The sequence below is a fragment of the Chrysoperla carnea genome, chromosome 1 (assembly GCF_905475395.1).
Source record: "Chrysoperla carnea chromosome 1, inChrCarn1.1, whole genome shotgun sequence".
NCBI lineage: Eukaryota > Metazoa > Arthropoda > Insecta > Neuroptera > Chrysopidae > Chrysoperla > Chrysoperla carnea.
The window spans coordinates 114787287-114815244 of NC_058337.1; the positions used below are offsets into that span (position 1 = coordinate 114787287).

A 27958-nucleotide genomic window follows, 5' to 3' on the forward strand; every position below is an offset into this window, starting at 1 on the left:
ATTTATTATTATAGTTTTTTTTTGTCTTTTGTGAATAAATATTTAGTGTGGGTATTAACACAATAATATAATATGTAATAATAATAAAAGTACCAACTACTGAGACTGGGCTACAACAGAGAGCAAATAGTTAAGGAGCTGGGATTAATTTTTATGTAAAAATCCTAACCGTCTATTAACTTGTTGGTACATTGATAGCTAGAGATAAGACAAGACTTATGTTTGCTTATGGGAAACATGACTGGGAAACTCGCCGTTTTCAAGATTAGGCCTTGGACTCCTGGCCAGGTAAATAATATCGAATTTATTTGATTTATTATCAAACTGTAGTTTTTATCAAAATATAGTTTTATGTCAATAGGCCTTTGTATTTGTATCGAATGTATCTTTCGTTAAAATTTGAAATTGTGCGAGAATAATTGGCTAAATCTGAAATAAAAATTAAAATCGATTGATAAACATAAAAGATATAAGCCATTAAATAATTTTTTATATCTTATTTTTGCAAAACAACTTTTGATATGTAGTCTCTTTGGAAATGACAGGCTATGACGTCACCAAGTGTTATTTTCCTTTCGTTTTATTTCGTAGTTATTGATGTTATCCAAAAATCAATCATACGAAGAAATAAAAAAATTTTAGGACAAAGGTCCATTAATAAGTTGTTTCTAATTTTTGATAGTTCAAAACATCACGTTTATATTTTTTTAAATATTTTTAATTGAATCATAATGGAGCACATTATTACATAAGTAGGTCTAAAAACTAATTACTGTTTACTGATGTTGATGTGTAAAACAGCTTGTTTAGCGACCATATGAGTTCCGATGAGTTCCTACGATATGAGATTAAAAACGTTAGATATAGTGCCTTCAAGCTGGAAAATCTTATCATCCAAAGATTACAATTTTTACATAGAAATGCGGGTCAGCTCTTTTACTATACATAAGCTGTAGCTGAGAGAGAGGAAATTGTTAATAAGTACACATTACATAACCTAATTCACATAGGTTATGTATTTATTTGTGTTTTTAAAAAATTATTATTTATTTTTTTTTATATAGAACTATTATTATTGTTATTATTATTGTAAAGTGTACACATTACACATTCTTTTGTGTAATTATACTTTAAAGTTAATTTGGGAGAATATTAAGTATTTGTTTTAGAAAAACTTATATCATCAATTGAATTGTTTATGAGGACTGAGGAGTGCATACAACAATTTTAAGATTAATTAATACTTCCAGTGGCGAATACCTCTCAGAAAAGTATATAAAGATAGACACTTAAGGATGTATGAGCATGGTAGTGGGGCAACAAATTTAAAAATATTTTCAATTTTGATGATAAATTTATATTATTACTTGACGATATAAGACGAAAAGTAAGAATAAAATTTTTCGATATCTGGCTTAATTTTCAAAATATCGAAAATTGAAAATTTTGTTTAATTATTTAGCTTTCGATATTTCGAAAACCAAGACACATATCGAAAAATTTTATTCTTATTTTTCGTCTACATTCATGAAGTTATAACAAAATTAATCATCAAAGTTGAAAATAAGATAAAAATAATTAACCCTTAATCTACCCTGCTCTTACATCCCTTATATGGACGGTGACACTTAGTTTTTTTCTTTTCTAATTCATTGCTAATATGTTTACTTTCTATTAAAAAGTTTTTTTTTAAATTTGTTTTCATTCATTCCAAATGAAAATTATCAAAAACTTCCAAAATATGTCATTTGTTGAGATTCCTCCATAAGAGCCAATGTATTTTATATCGATTTTTAATGACTTTTTTCTTAAAAATTTGCACGGTTACCTAAGCTGAAATTTTAACCACATATTCTTTGAGTAAAAGACTACCTACAAACAAATTTTGAGCCTTTAAATCAAACATTGTTGTCATGCTCATACATCCTTAATTAACCATTGAGACAAAAGTATGTTTTATTGATTATTTTTTTAAGCTCCATATCAAAAATTTTAATTTTTATCTATATACAAATTACCTTAATGTTCGTTGTACGATCAACCTTAAAAAGCACAAAAATATCCAGATATGATTGAACTTCTTAAAACGAAACCATAGCGTGATTTCCAAAACCGCTTTTTGCGTAGCTATATACTGTCTTTTTCATCGTGATAAAAAATACTCGGAGTTTAGAGCAAAATGAACATAGTAGGTCCAATTCTTGGTATTGTACAAAAAGTAGGTGTATATTTGACAAAGGATGCTGTTAATCAAAACTGTACTAAATAGCAAACAAAATTCTATGCAAAAAAATCTGTTATCTATATAGTTTTTAGTGGCATTATAAATTATTTTAACGTTATCGAATATATATGTATGTACAAAAGTCTTACAACATCCTGTTAAAATTATCTAAATTATTAAAACAGTGGTTTTTATTGTTTGCTTTACAGAGCATCGTTTTTATTTGATGTTATAATATGTGTTTGCTTTTGATTTAGCTTTAAGGATGTATGAGCATGAAAACAATATTTGATTTAAAGGCTCAAAATTTGTTTGTAGGTAGTCTTTCACTCAAAGAATATGTGGTTAAAATTTCAGCTTAGGTATCCGTGCAAATTTTTAAGAAAAAAGTTTTTGAAAATCGATATAAAATACATTGGATCTTATGGAGGAATCTCAAAAAACGACATATTTTGAGAGTTTTTGATAATTTTCACTTGGAATGAATGAAAACAAATTAAAAAAAAAAAAACTTTTTAATAGAAAGTAAACATATCAACAATGACATAGAAAAGTAAAAAACCAAGTGTCTCCGTCCATATAAGGGATGTAAGAGCAGGGTAGATTTAGGGTTGAAATTATTTTTATCTTATTTTCTACTTTGATGATGAATTTTAGTATATCTTTATAAATGTAGACGAAAAATAAGAATAAAATTTTTCGATACCAGCCTTGGTTTACCAAACATCGAAAGCTTAATAATTAAAGAAAATTTTCAATTTTCAATATTTTAAAAAATACGCCAGATATCGAAAAATTGTATTCTAACTTTTCGTGTTATATCGTCAAGTTATAACATAATTTATCATCAAAATTGAAAATATTAATTTTTTAAATTTGTGCCCCCACTACCGTGCTCATACATCCTTAAGGTAGTACCAGCATGAAATCACTTTTCGACAGATTTGGCCGAATTTTTTTTCTCGGGTTTATAATAGCTTTATTTATGAATTCCTAAAATTTCATAATTTTTGACCGTTTAGATCGCGAGATATTTAAAGACAAAGTTCGCGATTTTGAGGGTCATGTCCCATTTAAAGCATGTAAAATGTCCGGTCTCTCCAACTATTTTTTATGATATTATTATATATTGAAGAAAAAGTAGAAAAAAATGTTTATACAATAAAATTCTAAAAAAAAAATTTAGAAATTAATTTTCACTTTCGAGATATTAATTTTGACGTAAATTGATCGAAATTGGGACGTTGGCATAATTATTTCCCATTTTAAACGGTCAAAATTTCTGAAACTTTGGGAATTAATAGTAAGCATTATTAAATTCTTAAATTTAATTTTTCGTTAAATTCTGTCGAAAAAAAAATTGTACCATTGCTTTAACATAGAAACTGCAAATACCATGCTGGAACATCCTTAAGCGGAATATTACATTATTTTATAATTTTCGTTGCGACTGAAAGGCAGGCTAACACGTAATTAAAAATTAAGTTTCAATTTATTTTTCATCATTAAAATTGGAAAATTTTATCATAAACTACTTGAATATTGATAACATCGTCTAGGATAGATTTAAGATTGGTGGTTTAAGCTTCTTTTTAATCACTTTTATTTCTTTTTGAACAATTTTCAATCTTTATTTAATTTATAAATATTAAAGTTTAAACTGTGGGAATTCCTATAAAATATAATATTATAATTAATGACGTCAATTTTTATGCGTATTTCATATATTATGAAGAAATTAAAACATATTTAACAAGATGTTTATTAAAATATGTGCGTAATTTGAGAAGCTAGTTTTAAAATCTTTTTTTTATTGTGTATATGTATCTTTTATTTTATTATAACTTCTTATAGTTTTTAATTATTATTATAATAAGTTAATAATCTCCCACATATTTAAATTGTTAGACAACACAACAGCCATACTGGACCCACATGGACTCTAGAACAAAACCATTTTTTTTTTCTTCATTTGTCTTCAAATATAATTTAATAAAGTATTCTATGTCGAATGATAATGACACCAGGGTTGACTAAAGCTTAAGTCAATGACATCATTTTAAACGGTTTTTTTGATGCAAAAATAAATATAAATTTTTTAAATATTCTAAGTGAAAAATTACCTTGTTGAAAAGACGAACGAAAAAACTACCTACTTATAATTCAGTTATGAGTGTGTGTGTATTGAGTATATGCACACTTTTCTAAGTATTATGTACAGTAATATGGGTGCTGTCACGCATAGTGCATAATGGTCAAACTACCTTAAATTTAGAAAAATTACAACTGAGGCTCAAAATTGTTTCTTGAATACTCGATTTTTAATCATTTTTGACTCGTAAGTTGGATATTTGTAAGAGTAGTGCCTATTAATGTTCAATTTAATAAATGATCTTTATTCAGTGGCAATTACGCAATGCCTAAAGGTCATTATTGTGATAAAAAATATATGAATTAGACTGTTTTTTATAGTTTATAATAAATAGACTTTTATAATATACTGTTATCATTGATAAGAATGCTATTATACGCTACACTTCACAAATACAGATATTTTGGGATTCTATTTCCTGTACAATTGTACACAATACAATAAATTATTATCAATTTTATAATTTTATTTAGTCGTTAGAATATTAAATATTATAAATAATTTGCTTGAACGAAAACTACTCAGTTTTATAAGATTCTTACAATGACAAAAAACAATACAATTTGAAATTAAATTAATTTCTTTTAACGAACATCTACATCGACATTTGCTTTTTTATTTTCGATCAAATTTTAATTTTTTTTTAATGATATGTAAAATAAGAATAATGATATTCGTAGCTCTTTTATTCGGTATATTTCTTAGAAAATAAAAAATTTAAAGTAGAATATAGTTACTAGTTTTCTGTTTTACTTCTTGAGTTAATAATATTTACCTAAAACAAAAGAAAATAATAATGTAAATTAAAAAAATTGTTCTATCGAAGTAAATAAATTTTAATAATAATCAATTAATCAAAATTTTTCAATATTATAAATTTCAAATATCCTAGCGTTCTTATTTATAATCTTTGATAATATCTATCTATACATATAAAATGCTTTGTCCTGAATGATTCCCTGACGGATCAACGCACAGTCTAAATCGCTGATCGTAGAGACCTGAAAGCAGGTGAAAAACTGGGGCGAAGTTTGTATGGGAAAACGTGATTCCTTGGTCCAATCTACTTCAAACTTTGCATAAACATTATTTAACAGAATTTATGGAAGACGTGTTTCGTATTTTTTCATCGCTTAACAGAGTTAAAATGGGATAGGAAGTTTCAGTTATTTAAGGACAAAAACGCGGGCGAAGCCGCTGATAAGCTAGTATATATATAAAACTAAGATAAAAGCCATTAAAGATATGTTTAATTCTTTCTAGCAAAACAGACTTTAGGAATTTGTTTATGGCAAACATAGTATGTATGACGTCAAATACTATGTCTGCCTTTTCTGTCTTATATCTGTCATATTAGTAGTTTAAAATAATTATATCACCTGTATTTCGTAGTCAATTTGCCAATTTCTTGGCCATATTATGTTAAGAAATGCGAAAAAAATCATCGATAATCTCTATTATCGGAGATGATGTGATTACCCTCAACATTTTGAGTGAAATCGCTAATTAAATTCAACTGCATTATTTTTGAATACCTTGAAGAGGTTTTATCAGCTAGAGAAATAGATAATTAAAATAATACAATTTCAATTAAATAATTTCATGTAATTTTATCCCTCTTTCTTCTCCTATCTTTTCAGCACAATTCAATTTAATTTATTTCATCAAATAGATTTAAATTTTTTTTGATCGTATATCAAATTTCAACAAAATTAATAAAGACGCTATAAACTTTTTACATCAGTATGTTAAGAACAAGCAGCGGTAATAAAGTAAATTAATATATATAAACAAACATTAAATTTAAAATTACAATTAATTTGTTGTTTTTAGGTTAATTAACATATCAGATAATAATAAATTATAATCAGAGCGTGCAGCATGCTTACTTTTTAATGTTTATTTCTATTCCCTTACATTAATTTATATATAAATATTTGTCACATATATTCTCATTAAAATATTCATAAAATAATAATTGTACATGTATGTTTATCTAGATTGATAAAGATTGGATATTTATGTTAAATGTTTACACAGACAATATGTCTGAGTGTGTTCGATGAAAAAAGCTTTTAGGAAAATTAATTAGAAAAGTAATTTAATTATTATGGGTCTGACGTAAATTAAATGATAGATTTTAAAAGGTTTTTGCATGATAATAAATTTAATCAATTTATCTCGATTTTTTCTAATTTTAATTTATCTGATATTTTGTTGATTAAACGATAGCTGTGTTTGACTTTTATATGCTAATACCTTTCGAGTTTCAATTAAGGTGAAATAAAAAAAGCTTCTGTTAGATAAAAATAAACCCTAATAATTGAAATCATTCAGGGGAAGCTTTTCGAAAGGGCTGCATTACGAAACATGATCAGATAGGTACCGATGGATCTTTCTACTACTATGCATCAATCATCCACCTACTTTCTATCGGAGGGGAGGCATAAGCCTAGGAAGTTTTTCTCAAAATCATGGGTTGAGACTAATGAAATTTGGTGCAAAGTGTTTAATAGATCCATCGCATCGCTATCTATATCTCCATGTTATATTATTACCACCTGATTGGTATAAATATTATCGAAGATTAATTATTACTGAGATAATATAATTAAGATTATATTATTACCACCTGATTGGGTCTGGGCATTTGTATCTTATTCTGGTTGGTGTATATATATTTTATTGGGCGGAGGGTGGTGTTTATATATTTGTATCTTATTCTGGGCGGTGTATATCTGACAGGTATTAAAAACTCGATACAGTCTTTTTGCAAAGTTTTTTCCGTCTATTTCTCGGATTATTACCTTCAATAAGCTTCTATAAGCTTAAGGTATTTCGATGCCGAAAAAATGATCATAAAATTTGAAATTTTATTGATCAATTAATCAACCTTGTCTTTTGTGAAAATTTTATATCGATTCTCTGTACGGTTTAGAAGAAATAAACTATCAAAGTCAGTGTTTTTACCAAAAAAAAGTTTTTCATTTTTATGCACAGTTTTTAATTTTGGAATGATTTTAAAGCTTAAAACTTGAGGAACATTGATAAAATTTTTTTATATGAATGGTAAAACATTTTTAAAAGCATTTATTGACTTAGAAACCAACATTTATGACGACTTCTTCATATACCACCATATAAAAAGGGTTGTTTTTAATAAGTAATTTATCGTAAACGGTACAGAAAGTCAACTTGAAATTTATACAAAAGGCGTATTAAATAGTCATTAAATGACTTACAAAATTTTAGTTTATTGGTTACACTTTCGTTTTGGTTTCGAAACAAATTAAGTAATAATTGGTTTTTGTTTTATTTTATTAAAGTTTTTAAATCAACTTCATTAAAATCCAGTCTCAATCAAAGAAAAAACATTTTAATTAAAGAAAGAATAATTTTTATAGCGATGAAATTATTAAAGATAGTCTTTTATGTTATACGGAAATCAATACAATTTTTTAGTATCTATAATATCTATTAGAATTATAGAACTATATATAATTGTCGGCCCAATTTGCACTAACTAACTACTTGTTTGCTACTATAACATTGCTTTTTATAGCCAAACGTAGTAATTAAAAAAAAACACTAAATAATCATTTAAATTAAAAATCAATAAATAATTATTTTCATTTGTCGTTGAAAGTAAACAAACTAGTTTTGGGGAAATTTTTTTGTATTAATCTTTCCACTTTTTTGTGTTTGGGTATCACAAAGAAAATAATAACAAAAGATATAATAGTAACTGACATAGTTAACTGTTTAATATCCTGCTTTATGGAAATACTCACAGTATTAATTAACATGTGATCAATTAAATTTGGAAGATACGAAAGTTTTTTAAAAAATAGATCTCCAAAATGGACCTGACCCATCTTTGCATAATAATATTAATAGATCAGAGCAGAGCAACAATTTAGTATTTCTTTGTATCGGTTTTCGAATATTTGAGTGCTGGTGCTTGCGCATCACTGGCAGTAAACAATTTTTTCAAGATAGTTTACAAAAGTATTTTATTCAGTTAAAATAATAAATGGTTTGCTTTTTTGATTTTACTAACTATTTTTAGTCATGTTTTCGAAAAGGGATAAAGTTTTTTTTTTCAATTCTCTTTAATTAAGATTACTCGACAAGATATTTGTCAATATTTAGTTACACTGTATGCATCATATTAAAACATCAATTGTAATCGAAGAGATCATGATGTAAATAAATATCGTATGCATGATTAAAAGTAAACAAAAATTTTAAAATTAAGAATTTTCTATGTTAGTAGAAACACGAAATAAAGTAGCTGGAACAAAATAAAAGTAATCAGAAAGAATGTTAGTAGCAAATTTTATGACAGTAAATTTCGTGTAAAAAAATTGATAAAGCGCGTATGCATTTTATAAGCACAATTGTATAACTAACAATTGTCTTTCGTTAATGTTATTTTTATGTTTTAAGATAAAAATTATCTTATTAAGTTTGCAAATTGCATATTTAGGTATCAATTTTATTACAAAACAGTTAACAAAAGAATGTGTGACCCCGTGGATAATTTTTTTTAAACAAAATTAGGTTAAACTGTTTTATTCAGGATATATATATATTATAAAAATAAAATTTACACATTTGATTAAAAATTACATTAAAAATAAAATTGAAAATTTATTCTTATTTTATGCATCATGTATAAACATAAAACCCACACTTAAATTGTGTAATAAATATTAGTTTAATTCCTTAATCCATTTAAAAGGAATGGAATGGTTCTTGTTTGCGATTTTCAAAACACAGTACAAAAAACTGGATTCAAATAAACGCCGGATTCAAAACTGGATTGAAATAAATCTTTAGAACAGATGCAAAAAATTAACTAAAAGTTTTTTTTTTACGAAATATTATTAATTTTAACTAATAATATTTCGGAGACTTGTTTCAATCCAATTCTTTTGTTATTTTTGAATTACAAAATACATTGAAGACCCAGTTGACCTATGCTGCTTATTTACGATCTCAACCTCAAATTTTACGTCCTAAGCACGCTATAAAAATTTCAGCTTGATATCTCTTTTCGTTTTTGAGTTTTCGTGATGAAGGACGGACAAACATTTAGACGGACAACCGGATATGGATCTTATAAAAACCCATACCAAATTCGTTCGTAGCATCAATATTTTTAAGCGTTACAAACTTGGGAGTTTGGGAGTTGAGTTCTTAGAGTAGGTTCCTAAAGCAGTTGGTTCGATTCCCACCGTCACAACAAAATTATTTTAATTATATGCATGAAGAAGGTCTACTCAGCCTCTCATAATCGAGGAGCCGAAACTATCAGCGGAAAAGGTGTAATAAAACACCTATACTTGGTATCACATTGTGCTCAAGTATATTCGTCGTGGACAGCCAATATAACGTAACATACTATTTGACTTCAAAAATAAATCAAAATTTGTATTAATTATTTAATTTAATTAATAATCACAAGAAACGACGACTAATTTAATATCACAACAAGATTCTTTTGTAGTCCACGCGAACGAAGCCGCAGGCACAACTTGGTTTAGTATATAAATAAATAAAAAATAAATCGAACTCGCTTTACTACACCTTCAAACTATGTAGTATCAACACTTATATTCAACTCAATATTTAGTATTTTGATTGTATTTAACGATATATTATAATAATTGATTGATTGATTGATATTTTTTTTTTATAAGGTGTGGTTCACATCATTTATATACACACACATATTAATATTTAACCGGAAGGGCAAAGAACTTACATTTATTATTTATTAAATTTATTATTGTCATGTGCAAAAATGATAACAATATTGTATATTTTTTATTTAATACAAATAAATTTTAAACAAACCTAATAACGAATTAATAACGATAAAAAAAATTAACTAAAAAAGTTTTTATTATTACTGTTTATCAACTAATTCTCATGATTATTTTTGAAGTTTGATCGTTACATGGCTTTTTGGCCGATAATATTTTTATCTAGAGGCAAAAAGGAGTATACCAAATTAGGAATGCTTCATTTTGAAAATAATTCTATTATAAAACTATCAAAAAACTAGATGACCCCGTGAATTTTGTTTCACCTACAATTTATTTAATTGTAACTATTGATCAATGACTATTAATCTTGCAATTCATTAATAGTTATACTAAGCTTTTCCCGCCCGCTAAATCCGTTAAGACTACCCCAAGAACACCTACTACTATGAAATTTTACTACTATGTCTTGGGCAAGCATTCGGCCTCTGGTCTGTCTAAAACCTTCGGCAGTGGAGCTTTCTGCGCTCGCATGTAGCTTTAATAAATACTTATTCATAATACATGAATAATAATAAATACCACCTCAATGCTATTCAAATACCTGTTCACAATTCTAGATAAATAATGGTGGGAGCGCAGATAACTACATAGTAAGGAAATATATTGCATTATTTAATTGCGTTTCCACCATTTATTGTATTTAATTCACAAGTTATAGCGTGACCAGGAAAAATAGGGGTTCATTTTTATAGACTGATTTTTATAGATTTATCTATTCGCTCCATGCATGAGTTTCTTCTCAGGGAGTTATCCATATTAACGACACATATGAAGTGTATATATGTGTTACATTTAAAATTTAAAACTATTATCTTATAAATTTAAATAAGTAATTATGATAATTTACATTTAAAAATATTATGAATGGAATTTCGTATCTTATTTTCTCAATTTCTAATGCAACAAGTTAAATTTATTGTTTGGTACTTTTAAGTCCACATGGGACATACTTAGACCATAGGGTCCGTTGTAATACCGAAAAAGGGTTGGTCCAACCTCGGCCACTGCTTCTTGAACCATTTGGAGCTGGTCGTCAAAGAGAGGCTGGATCAAGTAAGTCCATCTTCTCATGGTAAGAGCTGGGCAGTGGCAGAGATGATAAGTTATAGTCTTCTCCTCCTCACCACTGTGACAGCTCCTGCAGTAGTCGTGATACACTGCCAGGCCCAGACTTTCAGCTCAATAATCTACAAAAGTTTAAAGTGGGTGGCCAGCATTTTATATAAAAATTATATATTCTCATGAAGTTAAAATTTCTAATTTCAAAAAGACAGCTAACTGTTTTCATTCGTCTTTTAGTTGCCGTAGCCGAATTTTATTCTTTGAAATATATTTAAGTAATTAACACCGGATTTTTTTCATACTTATAAAACTGTAATTAGATCCATTCATAAATTGCACACAAAATCAAAATGTGTTATGTATCAAACATGTGAATTCGTATAAAATTTGATATCATAATTAATTTCTTATTTTACAAATTGCCGACTTTGTTCATTTAAAATTTAAAGTTACTAAGTAAGAACAATTGTTACTAAGCATATTTTACAACTCAAGTTTATATATCTACAAGAACATTTTAATGTTATAAAATCAAAACTCATCATCTCAAATTTAATATGCTTCGTTATGCAAATTAATTACATAAATATGTGTATGTATACACTATATATATATATATATATATATATATATATATATATATATATATATATATATATATATATAAATAAATGCATACAAACAAGTGATAAATAATAAACTTTTATAAATATTGTTTTTGTTTAAATTAAAAAATATCGCTAGCGTAATGATGAATTCAAGATGCGATGATCATTTTATTTTTTAAATGTAAATATATTTGTTTCTTGTATTATTTTATTATTATAAATATATATTGAGTGTTACTTATTGTTGTTGTTTACTTTTAATCATGCACACGATATTTACATCATGGTCTATTCGACAATATTTTGTTATAATATGTTACATACAGGCGTAAACTAAATATTGACAAATATCTTGTCTAGTGAATGAATCCAAGAAGTCCGGGTTCGAGTCCTGGTTCGAGTGTATTTTTTTCAATTCTCTTTAATATATTGAGTGATATAATTATAAAAAGATGAATTATTTTCTGAAAATAAACGACACAAAGAACTACCAATTTTTACTGAATTATTTAATAAGTTGATTTTGATTTATCTACTTCTGTCTTAAGCTATATAGTACAATAAAACATGTTACAAAAATCGGCCAATAAAGACAAAAGGAAAGGAACTGCTCGCATTTTGCTAAAATCTCATGGAATGTGTTTCTTTGCTCAAATATTTCTATTTGTTAATTAACAATAAATTTTTAATCAATAAATTCTATCGAGCTTTTACCATTTATACCTATCTTGAAACTTTTAATTTTCGAGATACCGTAACCTAACGAAACTTGTATATATAATTTTCGCATTAATTTTGATTTTGCAATATTAATGATACACCTTATATATTTTTGTAAGACTTTAAAAGACAAAGGAATATCATCATATTATATTAGATTAAATATGTTTATATTTAAACATATATCATCATAAAGCTTTTAATATTATTATGAAAAGTAATTTATGCTATTTCAGCATTTTTCTTCCATCAACTTTATATAAAATTTTAGTGCATTAAAACGCTTCACAAACTAAATAAACATATTCAATATTCAGCCATATACTGTAAGTAATTTTGATTTTATACATCAAGATCAAGAATAGTGACTTTTGAAGTCCGATATAGGCATAAAATAATTTGAGGCAATAATTGTTGGTAAGAATTTGAGATTTTAATCGTGGCTCAAATATTAAAGGAAATTTATTGGAACCATAATATGAGAAAGAGTTAATAATGAGATGAAATTGTAAAAACTAAAATCATTTTTTAACCCTTTCTACAGTTCAAAACTTCTTGTTTTTCTTTTATTGTATTGTTAATGACTTTCTTTCAAGATATAAGGCTAACAATTAAATTTCCGTAAAATACGATTATATAGTGACACATTTACGTGCCTTATTTGCCCGCTTCTACTTTGAGAATAAAACTGGATACATATCGTATCGAAAAATAGTTTTCATTTTTCTGCCCCTTAATCTTGCATGTCTATTTTCTGATCTCAGGATAGATCCTTAGATTTGTATCAGTAGGTAAGTCAGGTAGAGTAAGTAAACTTTTGTTGTAAAATGGAAATAATAATTTTACGATGTTCCATGCACAATCATTGGCAAATCCCTGTTTATTTTAGTCAAATTTATTAATTTTTTAGCGCCTCGTAAGGCAGATGAAAAAAATGAGGTATCGTGATCTATCATCATCTTACGGTAATCGAAAAAAATAGCCTTGAAAAAAAACTGAAAATTTTATAGACTAAGAGTATTGTTGTAAGTACGAGTTGGTTGGGTTCTGATGCTTTTAGCCTTGCGTTCAAAAATTACAAAACACTATTACAGTAATTTTTTTCCGTTCTATTTTTCCAGTCCATTTTTCCCCAAGTCCTCTTCTTATGATCTACAAAGAACAGATTTCGATATACGGGCTCATGATCTAATACGTAGACGCTTCAACAACTAAATAAACATATCAATCCATCTACTTGTAAGTAAACTTGATTTTACACATATCATCACTATAATAAATAGCGTGTATTTTGTGTATGTTTGTTTGACATATGGGTATATAAAGTTGGTATTATTATAATTTTAATAACATAACACAACTACATAACTATAAAGTATAAAGACAACACTTTAACAGATATACACAGGATATCCCCCGACGATAACTACATTTTTATAAATATGCTTTGAATCGTGTACCTACTACCTACAGACTGATTAGTTTGGATTATATTAGACGTAGATATTAATTATACTGAGCGGTATTGAATGTGAAACATATATAATGTTAAAAAATTACTAATTTCGATCCGAAAATCGGTCAATTAAATAGCAGTGTCACTGAAGTTATTGACAGAAGTTAATTAGCTATAAATATTTAAAGAAAAATTTTTCTCATAATTAATCCGCGTACCTTATTATCCCGCTTCGGGCTTGGAGAGATCGTCAAATTATTTTAGTGTTGAATAAAATGAGGGAATGTATTCACACCGCACATGATATTTCCGGTGTTTCCATGGTTTCCATAATTAAATGGATGGATATAAATAAGTCTATAGTTTGAATATATAGTTTACATTGAAAATTTAATACTATGTTAATTTGCATTAAAAAAATATGATTTATTTATACATATTAATTTCGTTTCTTATTTTCACAATTTCTAATGCAATAAGCTTAATTAATTGTTATTTTTCATTAATTTGATTTAGACAGTTTTAAACTATACCATTTACGCGAAAACAATTGAAAATTAGTTATATTTTAATTAAAATCTATGGTTTAATGCAAATTTTATAAGATGCCAGCGCTGCGGTTGATTTAGCTATCCCCTACACTTGCTATGCTCGCTGTCAATAACTAAGATATGTGAATTCCATATTGAAAAATTCGCTTTCAATTTTTCAGGTCCTGTCAGTCCTTCTTGGACATTCTAGGATAAAATCATATATTTTTAGTGGATTTCTAGATATCTACTTCCAAGCTTTTCATTGACGGAACATTTTTAAAATACTCCTTCAACACAGAAAGCTGTCATGTTTTTTAGAAAATTAGATTGTTATTTAAGTAATTTTTGCAATTTCCAACTTTTGTGTTTTCGGTTTTCGACGTTAGGTATCATCACAAAATTCATTCTGTAGTCATGGGAGAGATGACAAAATTGTAGCTGTGAAAAATTGAAAAACGAAATTTGGATACGTTTGCCCCAAAGAAACCTTGGAAATTTTCACTCATGCTTGTCATAGCTACTTTTTCCACCTGGTTCAATGGAGAAGCGAGAAAATTAATCATCTTGGATTGTAAAATCATCTTAATTAATTGGTTATAAACTTGATTTCTTCAAAATGTTTTTATTAATCAAATAATCTTATTTCATTTTGAATGTTTCTCAGTATATCTACCACATTCATGAACTAAACATGACAATGTATTAATGTGCATCCCGATTAAATTAAAATTCCTGTTATATAATATATTAAATGCTTTGCGGTTTATGATTGTGTGTGTACGTACATACACATAAAAATATTGTTAATTCATGAGAAAATAAATGTTTTTTATGTGCATATTGTTTTTATATTAAACTAACGAAGAAGAGTAGGTATTTAAAACAGGTTCATCGTTCATCGTTCAATCGTTTCATTGTTCGATTTCCGTAGTAAAATAATACTGAGTAAGTAGTAGCAATAGTAAAAATATCCTTGTATGAGGAATGTTAATTATTATTGAATGATGAAAAAAAACTCGTATCACACAGAAAGAAGTCTTTTGATAAATGTATAGTTTCCGTGTATTCCTTGTTTACAGGAAGTTGTAGGTTAAAATGGAATTTTTTCGTTTTAAATCGAACTTAAATCGTATGTCATATCAGTCCAATACCCTCTTAAATATTTTAATCGATTAAATATTCTCAATAAATTCGCTTCTTTCTTCTTATTGTTTTCAGGTGTGGAACAAATTGCTTACGGTATACAATTCCATGAAAGAAATATATTCAAAAACAAAATCCACACGAAATCAAATTGAATGTAAAATTTGAAGTATTTCAAAAAGGTATTTTTAAGGTGTTAGGGTATTTTAAAACTATCACTTATGAGCTTAATTCCGGGACCAGAACTCCACATTCTTGAAACCTATTAGAGCTAGGTTAATTTTGATCACAAATTTGAAAAGTATGACCCAAATTCAGTAGAATTACAAACTTGTTTTATCAAAATTGAATAAAATTTGGATGTGATACAGCAAAATTAAATTTTTTGGATTCTGATGACGTCATAAAGTTAAAAAATTCGATTTTTTTGATAACACAGGAACATTTGATCCGATCCTATTGGATTTTTTTTTTGAAATCTACAAATATTTGCTCATTCTATTCAGCTTCGATGTCAGTTTTTCGCTAGCTATCACTTATATGCTTAATTACGAGACCAGGACTCCTAATTCTTCAAATCTATTAAAGCTACGTTAATTTTGATCACTAATTTGAAAAGTATGACCCAAATTTAGTAGGATTACATACTTGTTTTATCAAAATTGGATAAAATTTGGATGTGATAGAGCAAAATTAAATTTTTTGGATTCTGATGACGTCATAAAGTTAAAAAATTCGATTTTTTTGATAACACAGGCAAATTTGATCCGATCCTATTGGAATATGTTTTGAAATCCACTAATTTTGACTCATTCTTTTCAGCTGCGATGTCAGTTTTTCGCTAGCTATCACTTATATGCTAAATTACGGTACCAGGACTCCAAATTCTTCAAACCTATTAAAGCTAGTTTGATCACTAATTTGAAAAGTATGACCCAAATTTAGTAAGATTACATACTTGTTTTATCAAAATTGGATAAAATTTGGATGTGATAGAGCAAAATTAAATTTTTTGGATTCTGATGACGTCATAAAGTTAAAAAATTTGATTTTTTTGATTACACAGGCAAATTTGATCCGATCTTATTGGAATATGTTTTGAAATCCACTAATTTTGGCTCATTCTTTTCAGCTGCGATGTCAGTTTTTCGCTAGCTATCACTTGTATGCTTAATTATGGGACCAGGACTCCAAATTCTTGAATCCTATTAGAGCTAGGTGATCACAAATTTGAAAAGTATGACCCAAATTTAATAGGATTACATACTTAGTTTATCAAAATTGATAATATGGTACTTTTTGATACATTTTAAGCGAATATTTTAATAATAATTACAATTTTAATCCAATTTTGTTTGTTTTACTCTGTGTTACTTAGTTTTTTTTATCAAAATTTCGAGTTTGGATGTTTATGATTTCCTTATGCAAAATACTCCAGTATTATTTAGGAGAGTAATGGGTTCAGTGTTTGTTCCGGAACGTAGAGAGAAATCAATAGGTACTTTAATTTTATACTCTATTTAAAAAGTTTATCAATTAAATGTACAGACTCTTTAAGCTTATAAATCCTCGATTTCCGGAGTTATAGAACAAGGACACATAAAACCCCATTTATTTTTGCATAGCTTTAAATAATTATGTGGGGTTAAGTTTAAGTGATTTGGCAAACTACCTTAATTTTATTGACATTCTATTCTAATAAACGAATACCGGACTACAAGTTTTTAAACTTATTTGAAATAAAAATAATCCTAGAAGGTACAATATACAATTTTGCTAATGGAAGGTTTTTTTTTTGTTTTGTTCCACTCCATAAATATTTTCGATAACATTTCATTTTTATCTTAATCGTTAGACACCAACATTAAATAATAATTATAATACTTATATGTTTTTTTTTTGTGTGTGTAGGATATGTTGATTGGTCTGTTTGAATAATTGTTAACATAATATTTAACTGACAAGTTAAATAACTTTAGTTAGTAATATTATATTTATTATTTAATACAAAATAAATATTGTATTATGCAGTTTAAAAAAGAGGACTAAATGTATTTTTATCTGTATGTATAATTGGCGCCGACACTTAAATATCCATCTCTCCAATTATTTAAATTAATTGTAAATTAAAACCTATTTAAAAAAAAGAGTACTTCTATATACTTATATTAAATCATACTTCGTTAAAAGATGACATTATACTGCAAGTCTGGATTCTATTTATTCATTTTATTTATTTGATAAATTGTTTTTATGAAGGTCTCCCGTTTTTTTCTTCAGAATTGATAACTACTACGTTGCATTTTATGAGAGAATGGTTCGTTATTACGTAATTTTGTACTATACAGGGTGACTTTTTTAAGTTGAATTATGCTTGAAACTTTATAAATAAAAATCGAGTAAAATGCTTGAAATGAAAAATGTCAAGGCACACATCTTGTACCGACATCGTTTTCGATCTAAGTTTTCAGGGTCAATTAAAACCAAACTCTCATTCATAACTGACAAACATGATGAACGCTTTAAATTAGAAATATTTTTTTGTAAACCGAATAGTTTAGACAGTAATTGATGACAAAAATCTAGCTTATTATACGTATGTTATAATTCATTCAATTTGAACAAAAGTATAGTCTTCTAGAAAAAAAAACCACTTTTGTTGGATCTATTGAAAATTTATTTTCGAAGAGTGCCCAGATTTTGCAGAAACTATACGAAATAACAATTTTCATACGAAATAACATTTTGGGTAAGAGTTTTCAGTCCGTTTTTGCCTAAACTGTACGGTTTGCGGAATGTTTCGAACAAAATATGAACATTTTTCGAATATAAAGTGTTCATCTATCGATGATCAGTTATGGGGTCGAGGGAGCTTTTCATGAGCTTGAAAATCTTGGTCAATTTTAATGCCTGCATTAGATGTGTGCCTACACTCCCAACATTTTTTGCTTTAAGCATTTTTATCGAGTTTCAAGCAAACTTTAAAAACACATCCTGTATAGTCATAAAAATCGAAACGTAATATATGGGTTTTATGAGTGGTTACGAAAACAAGTGCTTGATAAATCTTGAATGGGTATTTTTTTAAATTTCAAATCGATTCGAAAGAGGCCGAGAATTGGTATTGGTATACATAGAATTTTGTTAAACTCAGTTTTGTATCTTTTATCGACTGTACAAACGGCTTCAAGGTCTGATTTTTGCAACAACAAAAAAACCATACTTTTTTTTTTTCGAAGAAATGTGAATGAGAAAGTATGAATTGACTTTCTAAATATTTATAAAAGTTTCTTTAAAATGAATGGTAACTAGAATATATATATAGAATATTTAATTGCTGCTTTAAAATCATCAATTAGCGTTAGACAGAATATAATTGATGCTCATGTGAAGAGACTTTAAAGTAAATATTTAGATAACCTATATTTTTCTCTTCTAACCAATCTAATTTTACAAGTATAATAATTATAAAAAAATATTTTGCAATCAACATATTTGAATCATTGAGAAATAATTTACAGGCACACATCTGGTTTAGTTCGAATCATTCTAAATCTGTTTATTGAATCATATTTTAGAAATTCACATTTATTTTATATATTTAATGATCTAAATATTTATAAATTCGTTTTACAAAAATAAAATGATTTTTGCAGATATTTTTAGTATCGATCGATTTAATATTAACAAATAGTTTATTTATAATTAAATCGGTAGTACACATCTTAAGTCACATGAGTCTTCTTTGGTAATAGTCTTCCACGAGTCGCCTGTGACCAGAATCCGTTTCTCCAAAAGACAGCATATTTGCGAAGAATACTTACACTTAAAAAATTGGACTAGATTTAAAATTTTAAATTTACGAAAGGTTTCGAATTTCAAGAATCAATTTATCCCTAATTGATTAACTAATTATATTTCTTTAAATGAGTTTAAAAATATTTTACCTTGAATTATAACCCAAACATTAACAATAAAATAATTTTTGCATATATCTAACTTTAAAATCTAATTACCATAATTAAAACAACCCATATATTTCTAAAAACAAACATAGAATAGAGGTAAAAAAAATACACAATTAGATTTGTTTTTAAATATGGGAATAAAACTGTCAAAACCTTTTTTAAAAATAATTCTTTTGAAAATGTTTAAAATATTATCAAAAGAATTATATTTTAAAAATTATATCTGTTGACCTTAATCTAACAAAACATAATTAATTTTTACCTTGTGTCTCTACGTTTAATTATTATTGTAAAAAAAATGTAAATAAATGCATTTTACGTAAATTGATGGTTTTTTGTATAAAAGTTGAGGTTTTTCAATTGATTGGCGAAAGGGAATTTCCATTTTATTTTATTACAAATATTTGTGGAATTTATTGTTTATAAGTGCAATTTAATTGTAATTATTTGGTATGACAAATTTAACGTGTAATTAATATACTATTTTTAATTGATAAGTCACAGTTTTTACTTGTGATTATGGAAAGTACAAGTGACAAAATTATTAAAAATTTACTTAAATTATATGATTTTCTTCATTTTTAACTCATTTATTAAAATTTTTGTTGTTAAATAATCTTAATTTGATGTTAATTGATTTTAAAAACAAACTAAACTTTTGTCTTAAAAAAAAAAACTAAATAATTGGCATTTAATGACTTCAAAGCAAAAATTAAAGACTTCCTTCACTATATACAATGGCAAAATGTAACTTGTAGGTAAAAATTTTTGTAAAAGTAATAATCATAATAAAAGAAAAATGACTTCTAATTAAAATAGAATTCGTTTCTCATTGATAATTATCACACACACACAAAATAAAATTTAAGCATTATAGTTATAGTAAAAAATAATTAGTATCTTAATACCGTTAATAATTATAATAATTCCTATCTACAAAAAAACTTTTTAAAGAACTTCTATAATAGTAAGTACCTACTACGACATTTTAATGATGGCAGTTTTGAAAAATTCACATCTAACATGCGAATATAGTGTATGTATGGAGAGTTTAGAAAATGTTAAAGGTGGATTGTATCAAAGATAGCATTACGATAGATTATATATAATACGCGATAGATATATCAGATATATTAAGAAGGAAATATTCATCATTATCCATCGAACTTAGTTCGTGACTAAGATTTTCATCTGTGATCTGTTTTTCGGCCTTTCCCCCTTCTAGCATACTCTCTTTGTGTATCAAACCCATCCCCATGTTTGTCCTAAGGAAATTCTAATTTTGATTGTTCATCCATCTAGAATCTTACTTGTAGCTAAGCAAACAAACTGATATTATGTTAGATAAGTTTAACAACCTTTCTTTAGATACCGGAACATATAGAAAGAAAGGGATATGAAAGTAATTCAATATAGAGACCAAGAAAAGAATCAACAACAATATATCTAAGAGTGGGGTGCGTGGATTTAAAAAACGGTAGGAAACGTTACTGAACGGCAAAAGAGGAAGAAAATTTAAGAACTACACTCAGTAGGCCCGACAAAAATCGAGTGACCAGTCTTTTCTCTGAAGTTTCAAGTTGCTAATATAGAAGTACTGTTTGAAACTATCTATTTTAGCCCCAAGAAATATCCCATAAGCATCAAATATGATAAAAAATTTGGATCATTCTTTCTTAACCGAGACTAATCAACGATCATCGAGAGAAATTAAATATTTTAGACCACTTTAAACAACATCTCTCTTTTCCATGAACTCATACAAATAAATATGATTATAGAAGAGCATGCGATTATATTTCAAAGTCCATATAATAAGTTCTTCAATATTTCCTGAACTCTGTGTGTGTGTGTGTGTGTGTATGAACATAATTAGGAGGTCAAATATGACATTGTAATATCCTGACATTATTACTAATTGTGTTTACTACATTGTTGTTTTAAATTTCCGTTTTCATCTTGTAATCATGAATTCTGTGCTATACCTAATTCATATTGTAGCAGTTTTTTTTATTACAGTAAACCGTAATTCCATGGCATTTATATATGGACATAAATTAAAAATGTTATGTTGACTTTATTACTTTTCATTTTTCTTTTTCATGTTTTTTTTTTGCTTGTGATTTTCAAATATATGACGAATTTCTTTTATCATGAAAAGCACACATTTCATTACAAAATTACAAATAGTTTGATATCTTTTTTCGTTTTTGAGTTATCGTGTTGTCAGACAGACAGGCAGGCAGACGGACGGACGTTACAAACTTGGGATCAAACTTAGTATACCTTGATATATTTCATATATACATGGTATAAAAACAAACACTACTGTTTTATAGGCATCATTTCCCTTGCCCTGACTTACACTACTTTTGTTCTTAATTTCATAGGTTTTCATTTTTTGGAGCGGAACCCTACTTAAAAAAAATAAAATACAGCCTATGTTACTCGCTGATAATCTAGCTTTATACTGGTGAACGTTTTTTTAAAATCGATTTAGTAGTTTTTGATTTTATCCATTATAAACAAATAAACAAAAAATCATCTTTTCTCTTTATAATTTAGTGAAGATTTAGCCCATTTTTGTAAACTTTATTCATTGCTAGGAAAAAAAGAAGGGCATTCAGTTTGAAGTATCTGCCGTTGTAGATTTTGTTGTTGTGGATCTTTAACTTAAAAATCGAACTTAAAATTTTTATATCTTTACGTTTTAAAGTGTCTATAACATTCTTCTAATATTTTAAAATTAAAATAATTATGTGTGTGTTCGTTTATCTGCCGTAAAAGTTTTGCTCCACGATAACTCAAAAAAAGTGATGCAAACAATTAAAATTAACTTTATCCGATCTAAAATGACATTAGATTTGTAATTGAATTGGGGCGTAAAATAAAGAGACTTACAGGAAGGAACACACACAAAATTTGGAAGACCCGAAAACTATTGATAATTTGGAAGAACCGAAAACTATTGATAAAATTGAAATATTTATCTTACATTAATCACATAATAAGTAAAGTGTAATAAAGTCTATTACACGTCTCGAATTATAACGAATATGTTTAAAAAAAATTTCATCAAAATCTGTTTAATTGTTTTTAACTTAAATTAGTCTAGTTTAAAAATGCATGAACACGAAAAATTTTATATGATTGATTTTTATTGCAAAAATTTCTCGTCATAATTTTCAAACTTTTTACAAATAATAATAAAGTATTTTAACTGTAACTTGCAATAATTTTTAGAATCTAATGTGAAAAATATTTTTATTTAATTAATTAAAAATTATATTTTTCATTCAAAATAAAATAAAATAAATAAACAAACAATGCTGAATGAATTTACAATTAAAATCAAACCAAAGAATCATCCATTTTTATTATGATTATTGTTCGGTTATATAGATATGCGAGCAGTGAGCAGCAATAACGCAATAATTATTTAACACGTAACCTTGTTAAGGTTAAAAATTTAATAATGTGATGAATAAAAATAAAGACAATGGAATAAAAAAATTACTTTTCTCCATTATTATCAGATAATAAAAATATACCTAATAATTATTGTATTTATTTATTTTAAAATTTTAATTCCAGGTCCGTCCTTGCTGTAATTTTCTTTCAATTCAAAAGTCGGATTAATTTGGCGATTGGGCTAGTAGTTTATGAGAAAAACTTTATCGGTTTTTTCGATAGGATCGATTTTTGACGTTATCTCGAAAACTACTCGAACTCGACAAAATGTTGAATGAACCCGATTTTTTATTATTTTGGGTCATTATTACCTTACAACTTGAATTTTATTCAAATCGGAAACGAACAATTTTTCTCGATTTTTTGCAATTTTTTTAAGCTGTACCCCTTTGAAAAATCGAAAAATTCACAAAAAAATTTTTGATAGCAGAATTTAATAAAACTCAGTTTATAAGATAATTTTGGTCCAAAAAATAAAAAAATCGAGTTTATTCCACCATTGAATGCATACTTTCTGATATATCGTCCAAAATTCTACGATTTAAGATAATTTCTTAAAATATTTGCCTAATAGTCAAATGTGAACTGCAATTTCGTGATTTTTGGATTCTAACTTCTACTTAAAATCCAAAAACCGAAACGATACGATCAATCAAATTATTCGATAATTATTGATTTGTGATAACCCAAGAAACTAAGAAAAGTTTTCTTTTTTATGTGGAGCATTTTTATTGAATATAAGCGTATCTATCATATAAATAAAATAGTACATAAATGGTTGTTTATAATGTGGGAATCTACTGCATTAAATTAATGGGATCTTTCCTATTGACATAAAGAAAAAAAACTATATCTATCTTGTTTCTAATGTTTAGAAGAAAGAAATATTTCTATATAAATTTGTAATATAACTCATATTTTTTGTTTTTGAAAAAGTAAACATGTTTTATGCATCGAATATAATATAATTATATTGTGATGGATAAAGTTTTAATTGCAAAATATTATATATTTATAATTTATATTATATATATTTTATAAGCTATCATTATAATGTAAACGCATCCTTTTTATTTAACATGCGTTATGAATCTGTTTTACCTTCTTACGAAGTTAATTTTTTATGTCACGAATAGCCTCGTATATGAGGCGAGAAAAATCTTTAAACCATTCAAGGAAGCGACATTTCCCAAGCTTCGCGATAGAGTCGAGATTGGGTTACACGATAAGAAATGTATGGCTTCTACTACAATGCTGGTATGGTATAGAGACAAATACTATAGTATCGATGTTAGTATAAGTATCACAGTTTTGAATAGGGCTATTCACCAGAAGTATTGTGATATCGCCAATAAGTAAGGACCTGACGCCCATACTGCATTGACTCGTCCAGCATTACTGTTGCTAATGTTACTATACCCTCAATGGGCAAATCAGTATGGCGTTCACATCGATACTGACATAGTGATATCGTCCAAAATTCTCCTTTATGAAACAATGCCTTAGTTTAACCAAATCTAATGTAAGAAGCCTTGTTTTGCCAATTTTTGGTCAAATCTTTTCCAAAAAGGATTATAAACGAAATCTTGGCTTGCCAGGTTTCGACCAAGCATCAACAAATCTAACAAATCAGGCAAAGATATATACTTTTTGAAGATCACAAACGTGCAAACTCTGTCGAAAACAGATATACCCAAGATATGACATTCAGGTTTGGGAAAAGATGAGTGTTAGCAAGTTTTAGCGAACACCTGACTGATAACATTCATACTTGGCACGATGTTAGTAATCAGAATTAATTCAAGACAGATCCAGTATTGGTTTACAAACCTGACCTAAGCTCAAAACAATCTCCTACAATGTTTGAATCAATATTTAGCAAGTTGGTATATCCTTTAAGGGTTCATGCTTATTTAGTCTTAATTTTTTGAAAATGATGGAGATTAGATTTTCAGAACGTCCTGTAATAGGTTTATTCATCCGGCTATTTTAGCACAGCAAAAGTATAAATAAGTACTTGAAATTATCCGATTTAAGTGATATTATGCAATCTCTTAAATCTAATATTGTCTTAGTAATTTACGAAAAAATGGACTGTTGTAGAAGCTTCTTGTACAATCATTCTTTTACCGATAATTTTTGAGATTTTTTTTGATAGTCCTAATTTCTGTAACTTTTTTTTTTTTTTAATTTTTAGTCTGATATTGGATTTTTATAAATTTAGACATTTTTATGAGAAATTAGCTATTATTTTCCCGCTTTAAAATTTTTGTAAAATTCAAGAAGAAAAGTTTTGAAATTCTGCTGTAATTTATATTTTATTTAATTTTGAACTATTTACTGAATAAAAACAGACCTAGTTATTTTCATTTTTAAACAATTTTCATTGTCGCATGTTTTAAAAAAATGAAACATAACAAATTCGTTAACTCATGAGAAAGTAATACAAAATTTTCTATATTTAAAAGAAAAAAAAATGAAAATAATAATAAATACATGCATATTTGTTTAATTATTCATTACCTGTGGCGCAGAAGATTCGCTTAACGATGAATAACTAGATGAACGTGAACCAAGTGGCTCAGGGCTTAAACTAGAATATGATGCTGTTGAACTTAATGATACCGAATCGGCACGTGATCGGTATGGTGACAATTGAACGTGTTTCATCATCTGGAAAAGAAAAGAAATGATATAATTAGTTTTACTTCAAATTAGAGAATTTTAATACTAGAGAGTAATTATACAAAGTGGCTTAGTTATAATTGTTCTCCGCATCTGTAAAGCAACTTATATTGCGGCTAATTTTTAAGATTTCAATTATAAAATTGATTTCTAATTGTTTAAAATTTCTAATTAATTGCTTCTCTGGCCTTGTGATTACACGCTGAAGTTTGGTTTTCTTGACTATCTTGTGGCTTTTGTGGAAACTATTTTCGTTGGTGTAAGTGATGTTCGAGAAAGTTATGGGAAAAAAATTTTCTACTAGCTTGACACCCACCCACTTCGTTTTGCCCAAAAGTAAAGACCACCGCGTTATGCCTTCACCTCCCTTGTTTTTACTTATTCCCCTTTCATAAATGTAGAATTAGGGATAGGGATTGGCTTACACAGGTAAAATATAAGTATAGTTTTCAATTTCTTTTTTAAAGATAAGATTGTCATAATCCATTTGGTTTGTCAGAACAGATGGCCATAAATTGTATCTCGTTCACCATTTTTACAAAAATCTTTAAAATCTTGTTTGGCGCAGTGAAATTTCAAAAACTAATTTACTTTTTTTTAATAAATTATAGCTCATGTGTTATTCTGTTGTATGAGCTATATTATTGTAAAGTTTCATTCAAATCCATTCGGTAGTTTTTGCGTGAAAGCGTAACAAACAAACAACCTTACTTTCACATTTATAATATGAAGGGATGATAAATCGGACTCAATCAAAATGATAAAATGAACAACAGATTTCTCCAGTAAATTTGTAAATATACGGAAATTCAGACTAGTAAATTATACAGAAAAAATTATTTCTTTTGAAGAAGAACTTTTGATGTTTAACGCATTAAAGTTCTAAAAATGTTCTGGTTTTTTCTTAACAGAGGCGACAATTTTCTGATTATATTTGGAAATTTTAAGTATTTGAGGGCTTCTTTTAAATTATAAGGTGATACAATCAAGAAAAATTTGCAAGTAAGGCCTATAAAACTTTGTTTGGAATTTTGAAATGTAATACATTATATTTTATGATTTGAAATAAGAATAAATAAAAATTCTCACAATAGAAATGTACTTTTTTTTCTGTAATTGAAAGATGGCATCCTCATTCATGATAATCATAAAATAATATAAACAATTTCATAATGGAATGTACTTAAAGTATCTCTCGTAAGATAATATTCTTATTATTTATAAAAATGTAAGAAGGTACAAAAAAAAGTGAGAAATTTTTATGTTTAGAAAGAAGAAGATGATTGTGTGAGACTTTTAAAATCTTAATTCTAAATAATAATCAAAATTAACCTGATTTTTTTTTTATGTTTTAAATTCTAGATTTAAATAATACTATAATATATTAATACATTTGAATCTGTTTTAGCTATGGGCTGAAGTGTTTTAAACTTTAATATGACAGAATATAGCCTGCAATTGATAAATGGTAAGTAATCAAGTGGTTTAAATTGGAACTACTGAAAAAGCGATCCACTTCCTGTTTAATAGTACAAATTTTTATCGCCAGTGGGCGGGATTTACCTGATTTGAATTTGAATATTTTTATTGCCCTTTAAAAATGGTAAGTACAAGTATGGCCATCTTGTAGTTGAAATTAAAACTGCTGAATTCGGGTCTTCTTCTAATTTTAATTAGTGCGAATAATTATCGCCAGTTGGCGAGTTGCGACTCCCAGTTATCAATACTAAAAATAGAGATAGTTTCTAACACGACCCCTGCATGATTTTAGTTACCATAATAACGACACACTACTTTATTAATATAATTGTATGGATGGTCATATAAGTTTATGGATTGAATGTATGTCTAACATTGAATATTTAATACTATTTTCTAACAAATTTAAATAAGTAATATGTTAATTTGCATGTAAAAAATATAATTGGCGCAATTTCTAATGTAACAATTTTAATTAATTGCTATTTTTCCATACTTTTAATTTGACATTTACATGTAAAAAATTGAAAAGTAGCCCCAATAACAGCCCCCTTTACGCAAAAATTTTCCACTGGAAACGCTGGTGTTGGTTTAATTGTTACTATCATAATTACGCACCCAAC

At 27.0% G+C, this 27958-nt stretch overlaps 1 protein-coding gene across 2 annotated transcripts in view; it reads right to left on the reverse strand.

The window, feature by feature from the left end:
• LOC123301630 overlaps nucleotides 1–27958 on the reverse strand; it is a 46169-nt gene that overhangs the window by 14694 nt on the left and 3517 nt on the right. The window contains exon 2 of one of the 2 annotated variants that reach the window (XM_044884467.1): nucleotides 25695–25844. In XM_044884467.1, coding sequence (XP_044740402.1) covers nucleotides 25695–25844 — 150 coding nt within the window. Of the gene's footprint in view, nucleotides 1–25694; nucleotides 25866–27958 lie in introns of those variants that run through there. The other variant, XM_044884474.1, reaches the window with a different exon arrangement.